This window comes from Musa acuminata, chromosome BXJ1-9, assembly GCF_036884655.1.
Source record: "Musa acuminata AAA Group cultivar baxijiao chromosome BXJ1-9, Cavendish_Baxijiao_AAA, whole genome shotgun sequence".
Classification (NCBI taxonomy): domain Eukaryota; kingdom Viridiplantae; phylum Streptophyta; class Magnoliopsida; order Zingiberales; family Musaceae; genus Musa; species Musa acuminata.
Genome location: NC_088335.1, coordinates 11,371,798 through 11,392,191, shown reverse-complemented (window position 1 = coordinate 11,392,191; position 20,394 = coordinate 11,371,798). Strand labels below are relative to the sequence as shown.

At 37.9% G+C, this 20,394-nt stretch overlaps 2 protein-coding genes across 3 annotated transcripts; one reads left to right on the top strand and one right to left on the bottom strand.

Annotated features, from left to right (window-relative positions):
• The first annotated feature begins 216 nt into the window (after positions 1-216).
• Positions 217-10,816, top strand: LOC135583864 (dual specificity protein phosphatase PHS1-like). 2 transcript variants are annotated; one of them, XM_065083083.1, is made up of 11 exons: positions 217-616; positions 723-761; positions 876-1,036; positions 5,820-6,039; positions 6,845-7,015; positions 7,098-7,258; positions 7,338-8,400; positions 8,881-9,027; positions 9,095-9,322; positions 9,916-10,073; positions 10,153-10,816. In XM_065083083.1, exons 1-11 carry the CDS (start codon positions 545-547, stop codon positions 10,514-10,516), a joined length of 2,784 nt encoding a protein of 927 aa, XP_064939155.1. In that variant the 5' UTR covers positions 217-544; the 3' UTR covers positions 10,517-10,816. The 2 variants fall into 2 exon arrangements, with proteins under 2 accessions (XP_064939155.1, XP_018674211.2); XM_018818666.2 differs by having other exon boundaries at positions 723-767.
• A 2,991-nt stretch (positions 10,817-13,807) lies between these two features.
• LOC135593214 (uncharacterized) lies at positions 13,808-15,714 on the bottom strand. The gene is made up of 2 exons (XM_065083084.1): positions 14,241-15,714; positions 13,808-14,161 (listed from the first exon to the last, which is right to left on the bottom strand). The coding sequence occupies exons 1-2, from the start codon at positions 15,558-15,560 to the stop codon at positions 13,988-13,990; spliced, it is 1,494 nt and encodes a 497-aa protein (XP_064939156.1). The 5' UTR covers positions 15,561-15,714; the 3' UTR covers positions 13,808-13,987.
• Between the last annotated feature and the right edge of the window lie 4,680 nt (positions 15,715-20,394).

Here is a 20,394-nt window from a genome sequence, read left to right as displayed (position 1 = left end):
TTGAAAAATCAACACTCAAAATATGAGAAACGCAAACTACTATTTCATTTTGCTATCATCAGTACAAACGCTTTGCAATAAATATAGCCTATAGATTTAATCTCACAAAAAGGGACATCCACCACATACAGTTAATATAAAAAAAAAGTCCGCATAAAGCGGAAGGTACGACAACTACGAACTAATAAACTCCCTCGTTTGCCCCACTCTTTGGCATTGACTTCGGATCGGACGAGGGTTTGGTAGCACATTTGCCATTCGAAATCGGCTACATTTTGAGAGCGTTTCTTTATCTTTAGGTTTCCGGGAGTTCTCGAGTCGTTTGCTGCGTACACAGTACTGTAAAGTCTACTCTCTCCGCCATCCCCGGTTTTGATAAGGGAATCGGACCACTTTTCCCCCGGGAAAAGGTGGGGGTCTTCTCCCTGCCGTTGCCTTCGTTGGCCCCCTGCTTTTGAATCCGAAGGGGAGAGATTTAAAAAAGAAACGGGAGAAAAGGCGAAGTAAATCACCATCAAGATCCCAGACGCCACTCCCCCTTGTCATGGCAGAAGAGGAGCAAAAGGAAGAGAAGCTCTTCCCTCCCATCATCACCCCAAAGGGACTTTTCTTTACGGTAATTATTTCGTCCGACTGTTCTATCTTGGTCTGAATCAAGAAATCTTGTTCCAAAATCGGATTTTTGTGCTTTATCGTGATGAAAAATCTCATATTTCTTGCAGGAAATCGACGGAGAGAGGGAGCGCATACTCTCTTCTCGTGTAAGCGTGCGTGGTTACTACATGATTGTTTCAGTTGGCAAGATCGTTCTCGTTCTTGATACTTTTGGTTTTCTTTTTTCTTTTTGTTTGTTTGTTCTGGTCGGATCTGTACAGGTGATTTCTTTGCTGTGGGGAGATTTAACTGGATCAGTTGAGAAATGGGTAGCGCTGGTCCGTAAGCGAAGCGGGCGATTCCCGCCGTCAGGCTTCCCGCACCGGCATCCCAAGAGTGAAACAATGTCTGATGCGTGCCCGATTGCTAATCGTCAGCGAAGGTACCGCTTATAGTACGATGATGGTGATTAAGATTTTTCTTGGTTCAATATTTGATGAGATGTATCTCGTTTTAAAGATATTTACTTATATAACTTCAATATTCTAGATAGCATTCATTTGGTAATGTAGATTTTGTCCGCCACCGTGTAAGAGATTGCAAAACATCCTGTTTAATTTTTTGTGGAGGGAAAATATCTTGTTTAAGTAAAAGAAAAGCATGCACATAAAGTAAATTTTCATACCATTTCACCTATTTAAGTTGGTGAAAATATGATAGAGAATCATGCTACTCATGTACTTATGGTTTCTGATTGTGCATTTTTTGTTCCCCTTCTCATCCATGTTTTCTTTGCAACTAAACACAAAGAAGCTTCAAACTTCTTGGTTTCACTATTAGTTCTTTTTTCTGAAGTCTGAAGTATGCTATTCTTACAAAATGGATTTACATTGGCTTTGTTTGGAAACAACAAACCTGACTGATGTCTATTTTTTATATTTAGCCATATGTTTAAAAGTTATCTTTAAAGAATCTTGTGAGAATATTCTTGATACTCAGAATTAGAACAGGATCTTTTGTATATTTCTGAATAAGGTGGCTTTGAATTAACAAGCCTGTCTTCTCCATTTTATTATTTTGTAATCGCTTATTTTGGATTATCAATAATTTTTTTGTGATCTATTAAATGTCATGATATATTTGTTTGCAGCCATTGGATCATTGTACCCATCAAGAAAGGGTCTTACATTAGTGTGTAGGCTTGACAAAGGGGGAGCCTTGGCCGGCTAAGCTAAGAACAAAACTGAAGACTTGGGTAGCTAAGCTAAGAACAAAGGGGAAGGCTTGACTTGGGTAGCTAAGCAAGCTACCCTCACTTTTACTTGGTCAGAGTAACTAGAGGAGAGGGCTGTTTTGCCATATCTGCCGTTTCATCCTGCTTGGATGTGTTTATAAATGTCTATTGCATCTGTGTTTAATCAAAATTTGACTAGCCAACGAGGCTACCTCCTACTTGGAATGAGAGTGAGGGTAGCTTGCTTGATCAATAAGGATAATTATTTGAGCTTGATTTCGTATATTAGATCAGTCCCAGTTCAAACCAAAGATGCTAAGACCTCCGATCAACATAGAGGGTTAAGAACTCAAAGGAAAATCCAAAATGGTGCTTTGAATCCTTTTGATTATATAATAGTCAACATATTCGAGATAGATACCCTACATGGGGGCTCCAGCTTAGAGAAGGATGCCACCTCCAACATGAGAGCTACCCAACTTAATCACCCAATGGGGTTTTGACTAAGGAGAGTGCAACATTGACTTCTATCAAGTATATTTCAATCCAAACTCTTGTTTATGTCCTAGCTAGTTTAAAAACTACTGAATCCAAGTAGTCTTTGTATATATGGTTGTAGCACCTTGGATATATTTGAACTTTTATTCGGCTATATACTTCTTAAATTTTCTTCATTCTTTATTTTCTCTCTGATCTTTCTCACAGTCTTCTTCTCTTCCTATTTATCTTATAGAGATTATCATCTTCCCTCAAAGTGAGGTGATGTTTGATATCCGGTGATAAATCCCATCAGTTTGGTCTTAAACCAAAGGTTGAAGTGATCTACACATGCCATAATGTTGGCTCATTCCTCTAACAATCCTCCAACAATGATGACCACAAGAATTCAATGTGGATGATGACTTATTTCAATAATTAATTTGGGGAGGTCACCACTCAAATTATAAATATACAAATTGGATAAGATCAGGTTAATGCCTGTATTAATAATTTAATCTAAAATCATATTGTCTGCCAATATCTTCACGAATCCAAAAGATAAAAGCATGAATGAAGGTATTTTTCAGGCCATTGTTAGTTAATCTTACATATTCAGACAATGCAAAACTATTGTTGTATTGACATCGGCGGTAGAATTTGAAGAGGAGGTTGGCTCCCACCATATGTCTGGTTATATCAGAGTCAGAGTGGTATCTTATCATGTGGTGGCATGTACATGATAAACTTGGGTTTTGATAACACCTCATTACTCCAAGTCTCCAACTATAGCTTGGATGCAATATTTACAACAACATGATGTTCTTGGTCCTTTGACTTGTTTGGCAGGCTTAGAGAGTGGCTGTCAATAGTATAGATAGCATACATGATATTTAACCCGATGACTAGAATATAGAATTCAACTTTGACATGCAACTTGAACCTCTCGACCTTCAAGGATCGACATAGCAGTTATGAAATATTACTTGTGGAGGTTAAGGAAGGTAACCAGTGGCTCTTATAAATTCTCAACAGGGTGAGAACACTTGTGAAACTCGTAATGGATTCGTTGATATCATTCTTTTATCATACTGTAGAAACAAGTAGAACTACATTATATCTAGACCCAACCACCACGGTTCGGTTCAAACCAAAACCAAAACCAAAACCAAAAAGGAACCGAACCGATCAAGAATCTTGATCTGAACCGAAATGGGTCAATGGTTTGATAGTTTCGAACTGAATAAAAACTAGGTTCTGACGGTTCGATTTTGGTTCCTAGAATTTGGAACTAGAACCAAAACCGTGCATCCGATTTGGTCCCAAACCAGGCAAAAAAATTCAAAAAACTAAACGATCAAATGTCCCTCCAAATGATGAACCTGCCCCTTCTAATAGCTTAATAAATGACTAAGCAGAGGGGTATTTTCAGAAATAAAAAAATGAAATAGGTGGTTTCGGTTTGAAATTGGAATCAGAGCCTCATTCGGTTCCATTCTAAGTTAGGTATACCTAGAACTGAGTCAGGACTAATTATCATAGTTATCACTAATCAGAACCTGGTCGAACTGGGTGGTCAGACCGGAAAAACTGAGAACCAAACCATTAAATGGTCCAATTCAATTATTTGATTGGATGTGTTGAGAAATTAGAATGAACTGATTGACCTGGCCAATGTTTGGATAACCCTTATAAATCAGTCACATAAAACTGATTTGGTTTTGTAATATAATTAAGGATCACTTAATTATTCTTGACTTAATTTTTTTTTATTTAAGAGTGCATTTATGTCAAAAATTAAGTTTGTTGTGAGAAACAGGTTAAAACTGATCCTGTTTAGTGTTAATTACCACTAATGTTTCTGTTTATAATGTTGGTTGATATTATCATTCTTATCATTTTCTATACAATATTTTTTAAATTAGTTTTGATATTTTATATTTTACTGTATATAATTTTAAAATATTTATATATTTTAAGATATTTTTTAATTAAACATGTAGTTCGACCAATTGACCAACCAATTCGACTAGTGACTCAGTGACCCAAGGCTTGACTGGGTTGGTTTCCAGTTTGGTTCTGATAACTATGCTAATTATATCACTCATTATCAAATTTGAATCTACTTTGTAAAGTTTCATGTTGAGGATCTTGCAACTTGGATTTTCAAAATGGAACAGTTTTTCTATTGCATTAGGAGAAAGGTAGCCCTGACATTAGTTCACTTGCAGGAAAAGGATTAACTCTGGTACAAATGGTATTACATAGGGTATAGCAATCCACCAGGCCTATATCCCAATGAGCCATCTTAGAGAGATATAACTCATGAGAGATGACTAACTTCATGCCATTTTGGTTTCTCTTATAATTCTTAGTTGCTGGTTGCCCAAGGCTGGTGACGAAGCCTGGTTGGCCAGTTTTCTTAGACCTCAATTAGGAGTCCCATAAGTCTAGAATACCTCCTTTGAGTCATCAATCTCTTGGTGCAAGTTTTGTTGACTGAGCTTGGATTGTGTTAGTATTCCCTAAGTGGACAAAGATTGGATTAGACTTCTGCAATATAGTGCTAGTCTGACTAAGACTTGCACCTCCAAACCTATACAGTAACAGAACATGGGAGATATGAACAAGGTGTTGATGTAGGACATCGAGGGGTGTCTTGATATTGACATGGCCTTATGATCATTGAGGATTTCCATTGTATAAACACTCTGGGAACTAGAATTTTAGTTCGTTCTTTCTTTAAAAGCTCTTCTAAATGAAGGCTTCATTCATGGCGAGCACCTCTGTTACCTATGATCTTGATTCAACAACCTGTTATGTTGTGGTTCATGTGAAAACAATAACATTTTACTTGTTTGTTCCAGCTTTTACTGTCTGATGTGTGATCTTTTTAAAGAAACTAAATGATGACTTGAAGATGTACTTGGTGGAACCTTTTTCTTATTCTTTCAGAATTCTGAGATGTGGAAGAACCTTTAGGTAGTTGTTTCGTAAGATTTCCTTTTTTGTATTAGTTCTATGGAAAAGAATATTGTATTTCATGAAATGACCTTATCGGGCTTGCCAAAATAAACTAGTTTAAGATGAGCCTCTTAGCAAGATGATTTCTCAAAGCTTGCTCAAAATAAAATAGTTTAAAATAAGCCTTTTAGCATGACTATTCTATTGTAATGAAGTTATATCAATAAGAGTATACTGTCCACCTGATGGAATTGTATACTGCCTTTAATGTTCATTTTCTGTAAAAATTCTAAAATATGTGTTCTTTTGGCTTTAACTGATATAAATAATTTTGAGAATATGTTTATGGATGGCACATACTGGTCGGTTAGATCATTCTATTGATTATGAAAACTGGATCTATCATAGGGCTTGGTTCGTTTGAGCCTAACAGTTTAAGTATATACTTAAAATGATGGCTGACAAATGCTCACATTTTTCCAAATGTCATTAATCTTGTCACACTAGAAATACTAAAATAATTTTGTTGTGTTTGCTTTTCTTTTGACAGTATTGAAATACCAGATATGCAAGAATTAAGTTGTGATTTACTTAATAAACAAAGATGTGGCCAACCTCCAGAAATGAGTTTGTGGGGAAGACTAGGAAATGCTTCTGTTTTGGACATTGAAACCAGTAATTTCTCCTGGGATGCTTTGTCATCTCTGCATCATACAGAGCATACAAGCAGCAGTGAGCAATCTGAGGATGAAATGAACAAGGCTATGGAGGTACATTGATCAAGCTGCATCCTTATGCATGAGGCTATCAGCGGTCTATTTTGTCATGAGAATCAAGTTTTACCATCTTTTCTTTTCTCTTTTATTGTGATTTTTCCAGAAATAAGGCTTTTGAGTTTTTGTTGGCTTATTCCTTGGATGGACTTTGTTTACCTTGAACTGGAGAGAACTTTAGCTAGGATGGTCAAATTTTAACACAAGCATAATTTTTAGTAGGCTGGTGGGTTTCCATTTTGCTAGACAGAATTTTCTAAGGCCCCAGAGAATTAACAATCAAATCACACTTGTCATTCCATGTCTTTAGCCTCAGCACCAACACAGTGCATCTTCAGCATTTGCTACTGTCAGCTGGAGATGCAATTTGATTTTGAATGCTACCTGCTTATTTGTGCTCAGTTTTGTCAGTTATTTGTTGGTTGCAAGTTAAGTAAATTTTGTTTCTTTTGTACAAATTTACAGGACATCTTTACCTTTTGTTTCCTTCGTATGTTCAATTGCTTAGCTAGTGATGGTTTAGAAAAGATTCAAATTCACTACCAAATGCTCAAACTTCAGTTAGCAGTCTCCCAAACTGTAAAATAGGAATTGATGATGTGATCATATATATTTTGTTCTATGTCATAATCCAGTCATGAGACACAAGGCAGATGAATCCAGCTTAACGCTTGAGATTTCTTTCACAGCAATGGACCTCAGTAGAATGTCTGCTAATTATTCTTATATAGTGGCACCAGGTTACGAGCTATTTCAGTGTTTCAGGCATGTCTCGTCTTGTAACACTTATGATCTGTTACAGGTGACTGTCAATTCTGGAGGAGTTGTTTTCTTTGCTTTGTTCAGCTCTAGTACTGATCTATCTACACATGAAGCAGCAGCAGTTATAAAGATTGCATCCTCCAGGATGGCCACACAGTCAGAGCGCTTGGGTTATGAATTTGGGAAATGGCTTGGAGTGCATACACCTCAGGTGTATACCTTTACCTTTATCATTAAAAGCCTTTCTTTTCATAACAAATAATTATATGTGGCATTCTTGTAACTGAATGCAGGCAAGAGTGGTACATAATTCTAACCCTGAATGGCATCAGATTAAGTATGCTACAGAAAAAGCACGAGATGCAGCAGTTTCAGCTGGAGATGAAGTTGGTGAAATAACTTGTTCAGAGTTGTTAGAAGCTCTTGAATTGAGTCGATGCCTCTTCCTGATGAAGTATGAACACCTTCTGCATCTTTGATTAATTATTTATATTTTGTTAGATTTTCTCATATCCTTTTGTTTTGTATTCTAGCTATGTGCATGGCTCCCCTCTTCTTGAGAGTTCAAATGCATTTCAAAATCGGGAAGCCGCTATGAGAGCTGCAGCAGCACTTGGCAGGGTTCTGATGTTAGACCTTATACTTAGAAATGAGGATAGACTCCCTTGCCGTCAACTAGGGTGGCGCGGCAATTATGCAAATCTCTTAATTGCCGATAAGGTGACATCTGGGAATATGGATGCACTGCATGAAGAGAGTTCTGCTGCTAGAAGTTATGCACCACAGGTAACAAGGTTTCTACAGAAAGAGAGAAGAATGGTTCCCCCTACCTCTGAACCTTCATGTCAGAGCTCAGATGTTTTTTATGAGTTCAGCAACAAATTGGTGAAGAAAGAAATAGTGAATAATGACAGCAATGGTGATTTTCATGTTGTGGCCATTGACTCTGGGGTTCCTCGACGACCACCTGCAGGAAAACGTGCAAAAGATCATGAAAGATATCCAAAACTCATCGAACTCTTACTTAACAATGTAGACTACTCTTCCAACCTGTTATATGAGATATCTGGAGGTAGACTGGGACATCCTGGACCTGGTGAGGCGAATTCAGTCAGTGATTCATGTTCTTCCCTTGATGATACCGACATGGCAGCTGTTGTTCATGAGTTTCGAGGAGGATTTCGTGCAGCTCTCAGGGACCTTCAAAGTTTTCATGTATTTCTCCTTACCCTCTACCAGAAATTGGATGGCCTTCTACGAGTGTTTCTGTCAATAATTAGTAAAAGTTCTGGAGAGTCTGACAGAGATGATATGGGCACTTTGGATTCACCATCTCACTCAGCTGGATTTGGTTGCAGTACTCCCTCACCTGCATGCAAGCAACACATTGCAAATGAAGTAAATGTGGAATCAACTGACTCTACATTGCAGAAAGCTACTACAAAATTTTCATCCGCAGGATCACGGGGAAGTCCGGAATCGGTTTCTCCCGTTTCTCGTGAAAACTGGAATGGGAGGTACTTCAAAGGAAGTGAAGAACATTCTCATAGTCTTCGATTGACAATGAAGCTTCGTGACTTTCACAAATTTGCAAAGGTTAGGAATTTTTTAAAAGTCATCCCTCTTTGTTGACCATAATAAGAAAAATAGCAAATCCTGCTGCTAAATCTAGTTTCCTGCATTATGTGGCTTCATTTTTTATAAGCATGATCAATATGTTTGTGAAACAAAAAAAAATGCAACTAGAATTTGCCTGATTCTCCTTATTATCGTTTAATAAACTATACATCAGACTTCTTAGTCCTAAGAACTTTCCTGTTTCCAAATTTGTCTTTGTATATCTGTGTTTAAATGTATTAGTAGCCTTTGGCATCTTTGAACTTGCTCATTATTCTTATCTGCTCAGGATCATTCTGTTTGTATCTATTTTGTTGTTTTCTATAAAATTCTGTTGTAGTTTTTTCTAAATCATTTCTATGCAGTATTGAGATTCCTTACAACTGTCTGATGTATACTTCATGTATATATATATATATATATATCCAGCACTTTGCTAATGTATGTTGCTCATTTTAGGTAGACGCTGAACTGAACAAAGAGATTGAGCTGTGGAATGGACTGCTTCGAGCAGATGTGGTTAAGTTTTGCCAGGAAAAGAATTTCAATACAGGATTCTTTGAGGGCAGTGATAATAATATTGCTGTTGATGCTTACGAGTTGAAGGTAAACTGTAGAGCTTCTTTACCTGTTTCATTCCCTTCCCTTAACCTTGTCATTTGTTCTTTTTCAGGTCCGACTTGAACATATACTCGAAAGGATAGCTCTGATTTCTGATGCGGCAGGTACAGAGAGGCCATCTCTTGTTACAAATAACTTGTTTATTGGTGGGGCTCTTGCTGCAAGGTCAATGTACACCCTTCAATACTTGGGCATCACACACATTCTCTGCTTGTGTTCGAATGAGACTGGACAGTCAGAATCTCAATATCCGGACCTTTTTCAGTACAAGAACTTCTCGGTAGGTCTTTCTTATATGTATTTAATATGTTAAATGACACTTCTAGGAAGATATCTAGGGAGGTAAAAAATGGTTTATTCCCTGGGAATTATGGGTCATTACACTCGGATTTCATGTAGTCCTTGCTCATGTCATCTTTGATCTTTTAGGATTTGCTTCATGCTAGTGGACAGTTTTACTTGAGTGGCAAAAAAGTGGAATTTAGAGTTGATATATTAAATTGATGACTTCTCAAAGGCCAACTTTACCGAAATGAAGTGATGACATCCATGAAGTTATGAATTTTGCCTTTTCATTTTGTCATTGTACTTGAGGAAACGGAGGATATGAGTGGCTTCCTTTCTGTCATCTGATATAACTTGTTTATTTATGCTTTTTATTTTGTTCTTTTTTATCTTCTCTGAAAATTTTCATCTTTAATAACTTGATGAATGTTGGGATTAACAGTCGGCAAATGTTTTAGTTTTTAGCTGGTAAAGGTCTCTTTATCTTATTCTTCATCTCTAATGTGTTTATAGAGTAATAAATGTCTTGAGCCTATGCAAGCAACCATTGAAATCATTTGTCTGACCACAAACTCATGGCATATCCAGATAGGTGATGAAGAGGATACAGACATCAGTGATATCTTTGAGGAGGCTTCAGATTTTATTGATCATGTTGAGCATTCTGGAGGAAAAGTTTTGGTTCACTGTTTTGAGGGAAAAAGTCGCAGTGCAACTGTCGTCCTTGCTTACTTAATGCTAAGAAAGTGAGAAAACATCTGGTATGGTGTATCTGCCGCTATGCCGATTCAAGTCTAAGAAATTTGTGTGCAACTTTATTTTCAGGGGATACACACTATCTGAAGCATGGAACACGCTGAAGAAGGTTCACCGCCGAGCTCAGCCGAACGATGGCTTTGCCAAAATTCTGTTAGATCTTGATAGAAGGATACATGGAAAAACTTCTATGAATTGGCAGCACAAGAGACCTGTGATGAAGGTGTGCCCGATCTGTGGAAAGAATGCTGGTCTGAGCACAAGCTCACTTAAACTCCATCTTCAGAAGTCTCACAGAAGAATTTCCGCAGGGAGTGTCGACAGTGCCATGAAAATGGAAATACAGAAGGCCATGGAGGTGCTCAAGATTAGCCGCGGCAGCAGTGTCAGCCCGACTCAGAAGCAGTCTCAATCATTGACTGACAGCTTTTAGCATCAGATGTGCTCGCAATTCCAGAAGAAAATATGGGGTTTAACAGTCCATTATGTTGTAAATGTGTTATCATGCAGCACTGCTTCATGGGGATCTCTTGTGCAGTGTTCTAGTTATATTTCTTTTATTCTTTTGTATCATTGTGGTTATTTAAAAAAGTAGGAAGTCAATAAATACAAGCATTTGTGTAGAAAATTTATAGATAGATATTTGAGATCTATCAATCATTATTGTATTCAAGACTAACCACCTTTGTAATGTGAAGTTTTGGCCATTAAAGTTGGCCTTCAAGCTGTTATAGCTTCTGGCTTCTTCAATGTTCATATAGAGATTCTTTTCTAAATGCACAGAACCTCTATGCAACCTATGATTACTTACCTGAGTTTTCTGGTTTTTAGTTATCTTCTTGCATGGTTATCGTAAATTTTCTTACATTTACAAAATCTCTTGCACTGCTCTCGCAAGATAGATCTTCTGTTTTGTGGGTGGATTCTTTTTCCTAAGAGTTATCTTCTTACCATCTGGTCGAAGTTTCAATAAATCTTTTATTAAGCAGGATATGCTGAAAATATTAAGATATGGAAGTCGTCGGCATATTGATGATTTGGCAGGGGAAAGAGATACAAGTCTCCAGTATCATTGTCTTTGTTTGAAAAATTAAGTAATTACATGATTGAGGCAATCTAATTGTTGGTGATCTTCTAATCGAATCATTCAAAAAGCTTGATATTGTGGCAACAGACAACTTTATGACTGTGACAATATTATGCTATAGTGAGATTGTCAAATTACAGAGGTCCAACATATTTTGATAGGCTAGAAAGAGGCAAGCATGCATTTTACGTGCCAAACAATGGAAACGAGAGATCAAGTATAATATAAACCTTGGACGACGACGAAGGATGATCGAGTAAATAACCAGTAGTAAAAAAAAATCCAAGTTATAGAATGCATAGGTTTGTAGGGTGATCATGGAGTGATCTTACCATTACAGAGAAGGCCTCCCATCACTGAATGATCGTTTCAATCATTCTCTACAATGTGTAAGTCTTGCCGAAACAGATTAGACATACTTGTGGACCAGTCACAACTATATCATGATCAATTCAAGAAACAATTAGTCATGATGAAAGGTATCACTCAGATGCATGTTCATTTTGTAACTAAACCCACAGGAGACACTGTGCAGAGCTCTATGAAAAGTCCTACCATCTAGTCAAGTAAAATGTACCAAAATTTGTCCAAATGAATATGCAATTTGATCTGGCAGCATCATCACTTACAGATACTGCAAATATTTTTTAAGATGTATTTAACAATTGAACGTTTCACCAACATATCTCATCGTGAAAACAATTTTTTTCACTAAATCTTTCATGTGATGCAAAATTGGATGTCTAATGATGCATAATCCAATCGGAATCCATAAATTTTCCAGAAACTTAAAAACAATTCTTCTAACTTGAACTAGATAAAGAAAGAGGAACTCGAACCATTTATCCAGAATTACTAACAGGAGATGGCAGGAATACAAAAACTAGGTCTAATGGGATTTAAAACAAAAATACTAGGAGAGAACTTCACGTCTATCTCAAAACTCAACTCGTAAAACTGCTATAGCACCAATTTTTATGATCCTCCAACGGATCCAAATTATTGTCTCCTTCAGAAATGCAATTCCAGGTCTCTTCAGTGAAAAAATAAAAATAGTATGGAAGTCATAGGTTCTTTAAATTGCTTAAGAGAAAACCCATATAATCTTGCAAAATAATGAATCCACAACCTTGTATCGGTGATGTTTCCCAAGTTCTTGGCTAATCTTCAGTAGCAAAAGAACATGAGCATTTATAGTTGGCAGGCACTCTAACAACTTGGGTGTCATTATTCTTTTGAATCTGACCCTTTTGTAAATTTATGATGGGAATTTCACTAGTATAATAGGGGATATGTATGATAGCATAGTCACTTGTATTATAACTTCAAGGAGTGTCCAGTAAGTTTTCCATTAGCATAAAGGATTATATCAACGATCTAAATTAAAATCATATATGGGGTAGAACTTCTTGGTTTATCTTCATTTGCTGATAAGATTGTTTTAGATCATGAGAGTTTAAACAAAATTCATTTAGAATTTAAATTATGGAGACCAATCTTGAAAACCAAAGATTTTAGATTGTCTAAGATTGAATTTATAAGATACAATTTTAATAGTACTCGGAGTAAAGTCAGATAAAAAAGTTTTAGGTGTGTTGGATCGATTATTCAACTAAAAAATTGATGAAGATATTATTCATAGAATAAAAACTGAATGATTAACATGGAGAGAGACTTGAGTTTTGTATGATATAAAAGGATAAAACAAGGAAGAATTACTTAAGATGGTATTGTCATATGTTGAGGAGACTAATATTGGTGTAGCTAGAAAACATGAAACAATTAGGAAGACCTAAAAATATTTTATTAAAAATTATAAATAAAAATTCGATATAAGGCTTTCTACCTAGCTCAATGGTGGCAAAAGAAAAAGTTCTATGTAGTCGATCCCAAATAGTTGGGACATTACAATTTTGATGTTGTTGTTGTTATACTTATTAGCATTACCTTCAACTGGATTTGGCAGCTGAATCTTCTGATCTTGCCTTTTTTACTTCTTCCACTTGCCAACTACCTTATGACAATAGATCAGACGCTGGTGACACTTATTGATGTCAACTGGCAGTTGAGAGTTTTCTGTTTCTTTTACTTTTTATTTGAAAAAGGAATCTTTCTGAGAAAATAAACTAACTTCAAAAGAACGTAAAGAAAACAAAAAAGATTCAAACTGGATTAGTAAGAATTAACCAATCTGATCTCATGTAGGATTGCCCATTTCAAGCTGTCCACATTTGTTCCAATTTCGAGGAACCTTTCTTCCACAATATCAAGGTTAAAGGATGACTGATCTGACTTTTAAAACTTTAGCCATGTTCTTCAATCTTTTGGTTATTATCTCCTAATACCATAGTTACTAAATGATGGTCATGGGACCAGGCAAGCATCATTAAACATCATAGCCCCAGATTTGCAGGTATATTCTTTAAGAAGCAAAATCATGTGATTTTTATAAGCATGCTGCAAATATTAAAAAACCATTTTCATCAAAACCCAATCCGCAACAGGATAATTATGTCTTACGACAGCTAAAGTAATAAGCTGTTATTATGTTACACAGTACAATTATAATCAAGAAAAATGTGGCCTATAGCATAGAAACAGAACCATAAAAACAGAAAAGTTTAATAGTATCAAACATACATGCAAAACATGTAAAGTTTTCAGATTAATTATTGAGAATGACACCACTTCCATGCAACAAATATATAATTATCCCCAAATCAACTTACCAATTGAAAAGCAATAAAAAACCTTACAAATTTATATTTTCAACTAATTTAATAAAACAAGACGCAGGGCAAGACCTCCAAATTGATCTTAATCAGCAAATTTATTTAAACGGTGGATTGTACTTCTTGCAAGCCTATTACCAGGGTCGATTTTCAGGACCATCCTCAAATCTTCAGCACCAAGTTTGTATTTTTCCATACTCTCGTACAAAAGTGCTCGTTGTACTAGCATTAAGACATTTGCCGTATCTTTCTCTAACACCTACAAAACCAGCAATAGTTAGGATGCATTATTCACAAAAATAAAGCTTGAAAGATTGAGATTGAAGATTTCAATACACCTTCGAGCAGTCAGCCACAGCCTTCTTATATTCGCCAACTTCTTTGTAGCACGAGGCTCTGCAAGATAAGACCTCAGCCATTGAATCATTGTCCCCAGATTTCTCCAAAAGCACAACTGCCCATGAAAGCCACTTGATAGCATCAGCAAATTGGCCCTGCTTGTAATTATCTAATCCCTTGGTCTTTGCAGCTGGTGCTGTGACGCCTGAGGGTGGTGGCGGCAGGCCCTCAAGCTCCATCGTTGACCCACCAGTGTCATGTCCTCCAAACTCAGAACCCAGGTCCCAATCATTCATTTCAGAGAATTGCTGGCTCCCTGATGCCTCTGAGGCGACTCCCGCAGCAGGAGCAGCAGCTGCAGACGAAGAGAAGAACATGTCCAATGGATCCGTGTCAGCTTTAGGGGGAGTAGGCTGTTGTGGTGGTGGCGGAGAAGAAAAGCCGGCACCACTAATTCCAATGTCGCTCTTTTTTGTCGAATTGGCGTTCTGGAACGCGCCAAAAGAGAAATCATCAGCACCGGGACTGGCACCGCTCATATTGGATGAATTTGCCGACGACATCGGTGCTTTTGCAGTGGGCTTTGATCCAAAATCAACCAACGAACCAAAAGGATCCCTTTTAGCATTCGTCGGTGGGACTCCAGCCGTCGATTTCATCGGTTGCCCACCACTACCCATCGGAGTCCCGATCTTAGGACCAGGCTGATTAAAAAATGGGAAATTTCCAAGATCGTCGGAAGATCCCAGGCTGCTAGACCTCATTGGGGTACTGTTGGCCGCAGCAGCGGCGGAGGTGGTAGGATTAGTCGATCTAGGGAGGGAATCGGATAAATTGCCCATGGAGAAGGTATTCTTGTGAGCAGCGGACTTCAACGGAACGTTGCTAGATCCGCCACGGCCCTGGCCGAGGGCGGATCCAACGAGATCACCGAAGAGATTAGGGTCAGATTTGGGGATCGCAAGGCCAGATTTGGCGGAAGAGGGAGCGGCCGACACCCAGCTCTTGCCGAATATATCACCGACCATGGAAGCGGGGGTGCTGGAGAGGTTGCCAGATCTAGAGATGCCGGAGGCGCCGGAGGGCGCGGGCGCGGCGGGGGTCCACGAGGGCCGAGAGGGCTGGTGGGACCAGGCGGGGGCGGCGGGCTTGGAGGAGGGGGCGGAGGAGGCGACGTAGGGACTGGGTTTCTGGTCCTTGAGGGGACGGGCGGCCGAGCCCCGGGCGGATCCGGCGAGGCCGAAGTCGAACTTGTAGGAGTCGAAGGAGGCGGCGGATGAGGGGGCGCGACCTGAGCTGTTGCCGGAGAAGGAGCTCATGGTGGCGGACGGGGGAGGTCTGCTTCACCGCCGGTCGAGAGATGATGGGATCGGCAGGGAGGAGGAGTAGGGAGATCGGTGGATCGATAGGAGACGAACAATAAGAGGGAAGAAGGTGGGGAGGTCGGAGACTATTTCAAGACACCAAATGTTGTTGCGTTGGAATTAAATAATTCCCACCTTATATTTGTTATGAGTGCCTCTAAATTGAATTGAACGTTTCCATAAAAAAGATTTAGGATAAAAAATGAAATTGGAATCTCAAACTAAATTTCGGGATATTATCTTTTTAATTTATCGTTTTCCATTGCAAATTGATCCCGTGATGGAAGTTGACACGAGTGAAAAATCCGCAGCTCCACACTCTCGACCGACTCTTTAACAAAAATATCCATTGCATTGTATTCTTCTTTATAATTTATTTAGGTATGACTTATAAGGTTGCAAACAGAGATATAGAGTTGGTGTGTTAGCTTGATACTGATAAAAAGAAGAATGCGACGCAACTGAGACTATATAACTAAATTTATCGTTATGCTTAGAGCCTATTTCAGAATTTTAAATTAAGCAATAAGCAATCATTTTCTTTTATTTCGTATATATCATGCTTGTTTCATATTTTAGATTTGTTGGAAGGATAATTACATATTACCTCATATAATTAAATATAATTAGTATTTTAATTCATATATTTTAAAAATAATATTGAATCTCTATATTTATGAAAATAAAATATTTAACTTTAATTCTTTTTACGTCGTTAATTTTCTCGATAAAAAAAAAACACACGAGTTGTCACGTGTAAAAAGGACATGAATGAAAAGATTAAAAAATATAATTTTATTATTTTTAAATTATTAATTTTATATAAATTTTTTTGATCGATTTTCTTTTCCCCGTCTCATTCCAACCTACTCGCCTATCGTCCATCGCACCTGTTGATTCTACTGGCCTGTTACACCTATCACATGCCACTCGCCCACCGCACTTGCTCGCCCACCACTTGCATGTCACATCAGCTCACCCACTGTACCTACTCACCCGTCGCTCCCCGCCACACCTGCTCGCCCGTCGTACCTACTCATTCGCTACACTCGCTTGCTCGTTATTCTTGCTCACTCCTACTCACCCATCACTCGATGGCTACATCCACTTTTTTTTAAAAATGAAATTATGAGAAATTATTTTCTTTTTTCTCTCATTTTCTTGTATGAAATCGAAGTGTTCGTGTTGCATGAAAAATCTTATTTCATTTGCAAGGTGGCATGACAAAATAAAAATGTGGCAACATCAACACATTACTGAAATTGATGTGCTATTTCCAATCATCTTTGAAAGAAAAAAGTAGATCTATCGTTTTGTGTCATTTGTTGCGGAGCTCATAGAATACTTTTGTACATTTGCTTTCTCCTTGTAACTTTGTTTGTATGAGACTCATCGGATCGAGATATCGCAACTGTAAGCAGAGTTATTGCAAGCCAACAAAAATTACACTTAAGTTGGTTCATTTGCTTATATGAGCTTATACCGACGTGAAGGCGATAACGATGACAAAAGCTTATATGGTTCATGAACTTTGTCATGCCTCATTGGAGTTTGACTCAGTGTGGTAATTTCCTAGCGATCTTTTATTTTTGTTGGAAGTTGTTTACCTTTAGAGATGACACTTTCTTGCGTGATAGGCGAGTAGTATCAACAGGTGCAACGAGCAATAAGCAAGTAGATTGGAATAAGAAGGGCAAGAGAAAATCAATTAAAAAAATTTATATAAAATTAATAATATAAAGATAATAAAATTATATTTTTATTATTTTCATCTGGTATTGTCACGTGTGCTATTTTCAGTTGAAAAAGTTAATGACGTAAAAAAAAATTAGGGATAAATATTTTATCACCTTTTGTCAGAATTAATGATGAGATCGAAAGGTGAGGCTAGGTAATGGGAGGGGGAGAAGTGGGCTTGGGGGGAAGGTGAATCTTTGATATTTTACTCTAGTTTAATGTGCCACATAGCTCGCACTTTTTATTATTGTTATTAAGTAGTTAAACTTTGATATGTTAATATTGTTTTAACTCATCAATAATTTTGACTGTGGTATAAGATCATTTGAGTTTGTGTATATTTTGTGGGTTCCTATAAATCCTTTAGATGAAGAAAAATATATATTTTTTTTATGCGTTAATTTCTCAAACGTTTCACATTGTTTTAACTGAATAGGTATTTGTTAGAGCTTTAATAAGAATCATCACACATACTTTAAAATTTTTATAGTCCCTCATCTACAAAATTTACTCATCGATTTCTCTTCTTCTTAATTGTCACATCCAAATAGGTTCGTAACACTTCAGCTTTTAATTGATATTTTATTAGAAAATAATACGAATAGTCTATAATCAGTAAAATCGATCATTATTGGTGAGGATTTGATAATTATTATCTTTCATTATTGCAAAGCTCTTCTGCTAAATAAGTAAGATAACTATAGTACAAAGTTTCATTCATTCTCATAGAAATTTAAAAGGTAAAGTTTATAAGGTAAAGTTTATTTAACTTTGCCCGCCTCCTTGAGATTCTACTTTATACATTAAGCTGGTTATTAGCCTTCGTTTCCTTTTTGCTCGTACTTCTAAGACACCTGAAGTATTTGCACTCATTATATTGAGTTAGCTATTAGAATTTGTCTTCTCATTATCAACGACTATTTGAAATGCAAGAAGTTTTGTTCGAAAAAATGTAAAATTTCACCTCGACTTGTAGCAAGTCTTTGATAATTATGATTACTTGTGGGATTGCATCATCTTCTGTGTCATCTCAATCACCTATTCATTTAAGTAATATGTACTATATTCCTTGGTCGCACACTGATACATTGACTCAAAGTCTCTCACTTTCAGCAATCTTGATAAGAAACTCGTCGACACTAGTCTTATGAAGTTTTCTAGCCTCTACCTCTACCCTTCAGCGTTGTTTTAGTATTTAGAGTTTGCCTCTGTATTCTTCACCTCCTCAGTCTCTTTTACAATGAAGCACTCTCCCTCTATGAGAACAATAGATTGATGACTCTATGAAAGTCCCACCTCTGTGGTACCATAGCGTTATGCCTATGGCCCTACTATATGTCGTCTCACGTCTGCATCCCTTTTTTTGTAATCAGCAGACCTACTTTTGCGTCACTATGGTACTCCTCCGAGTTTACCTTAATCCTTATCGATGTTTAGTTATGGGTAGTTAAGTTCCTTGAGACTTATCGTCGCATCCTCATCCCTTTCGATCATCTACTTCAACACCTTTATATTCTCCAAATAATTCCTCTTAGTCAATAAAAAGATAAATTTCAACTCCCATCATATTATGGGATTCACAACGATTTTATTCTCCTTTACTTCCTTGATAAGTAACGTTCACTTGCTTAGTCGTGTTCTCCTATTTGTTAAGCTCTCTTAAGCGAATATAAGTTCTAGAGTAGTTGAACTCTCCAAATACTTTAATCATATCTCTATATGATCAAATTTTAATTTGTTGTATATGGTACTAATGTTTGTTCTCGATTAAAATAGGTTCATGTACCTTTCTTAACACATGTATTGATGCACATGTGTTCATGAAGGTACATGAACCTATTTTAATAAAAATATCAATTGCAATGTATTCTTCTTTATAATTTAAGTCATGTAAAGAAATCAATAAGCAATCAGTTTCTTTTATTTCATTTATATATCATGCTTGTTTCATATCTAAAGGATAATTAACTGTCACATTCCACACTAGATAAAACTCTTTTTGCAAGGTTTTAATGAAATGGATCTACATAAACAAATGCATGTACATCGTAAGTCTCTTTTAACTGATGCAGATCAATTTATCTTAAGTATCCTTAAACTTGTATTTACTTAAAATTTAATCGTAGATTATTGTGTTCAACCATCTAAATGAATCATATACTTCGAAATATTTAGAGATTGGTAGACAAATTTCATGACGAGATCATCACAAGACAAGGCATGGGTTGATGAACAGAATGCGCCCTTTGCGTGACGCCACTCGTTCATCAACTCCCAAACTCCGTCATCTTTCGTTCTCTTGTTGCAGCGAGGGGACGCATTTGGCTTTGGACGCGTCGCTCGGTGGCACGATCCGTGAATGAAGTGCTCGTCTCGGATCGACGTGGTGGCATGAGTTACACCGGCGGCTATCGACGCCGCGCGGGGCATCGCGTCACCGGCGTATGGCACGCTATCGTCTCTCCCCGCAGCGTGTATCGCATGCACCGCATCATCCCCAGCATAAAATAATATTATTAATTTTATCAGGAAATTAAGGACAAAAAAAGAATTAGAACGCTCGCCTTCTGTCAGAATTAGCGATGAGATCGAAAGGTGAGGTTATATATTGGGAGGGGGAGAAGTGGGCTTGGGGATGGTGGGAGCGAGCGAGCTTTGCTGAGAAGTTTGGTTCGTTCGATCGATCGAGGCGGGCCGGAGGAGAGGAGGGGGTGGCGGAGCGATCGTATCTGACTTCATGGACGGCGGTGATCTCAAGCCCGGCAACACTCTCTACACACATCATGGTAAAACAACCGAGGAAACCCCTTCTCTTCCGGTTCTCGGCAGGTGAACTTGTTGCACGATTTTGGCGCAGGGGAGGAGTGCGAGGAGACGAAGACTAGGGCGGCGGAAGACGTTGTACAGGGGGATACGGCTGCGGCCGTCGGGGAAGTGGGCTGCGGAGATAAGGGACCCGAGGAAGGGGGCGAGGGTGTGGCTGGGGACGTCCGGAACGGAGGAGGAGGCTGCCCGGGCGTACGACGCGGCGGCGCGCGAGATCCGGGGGAGC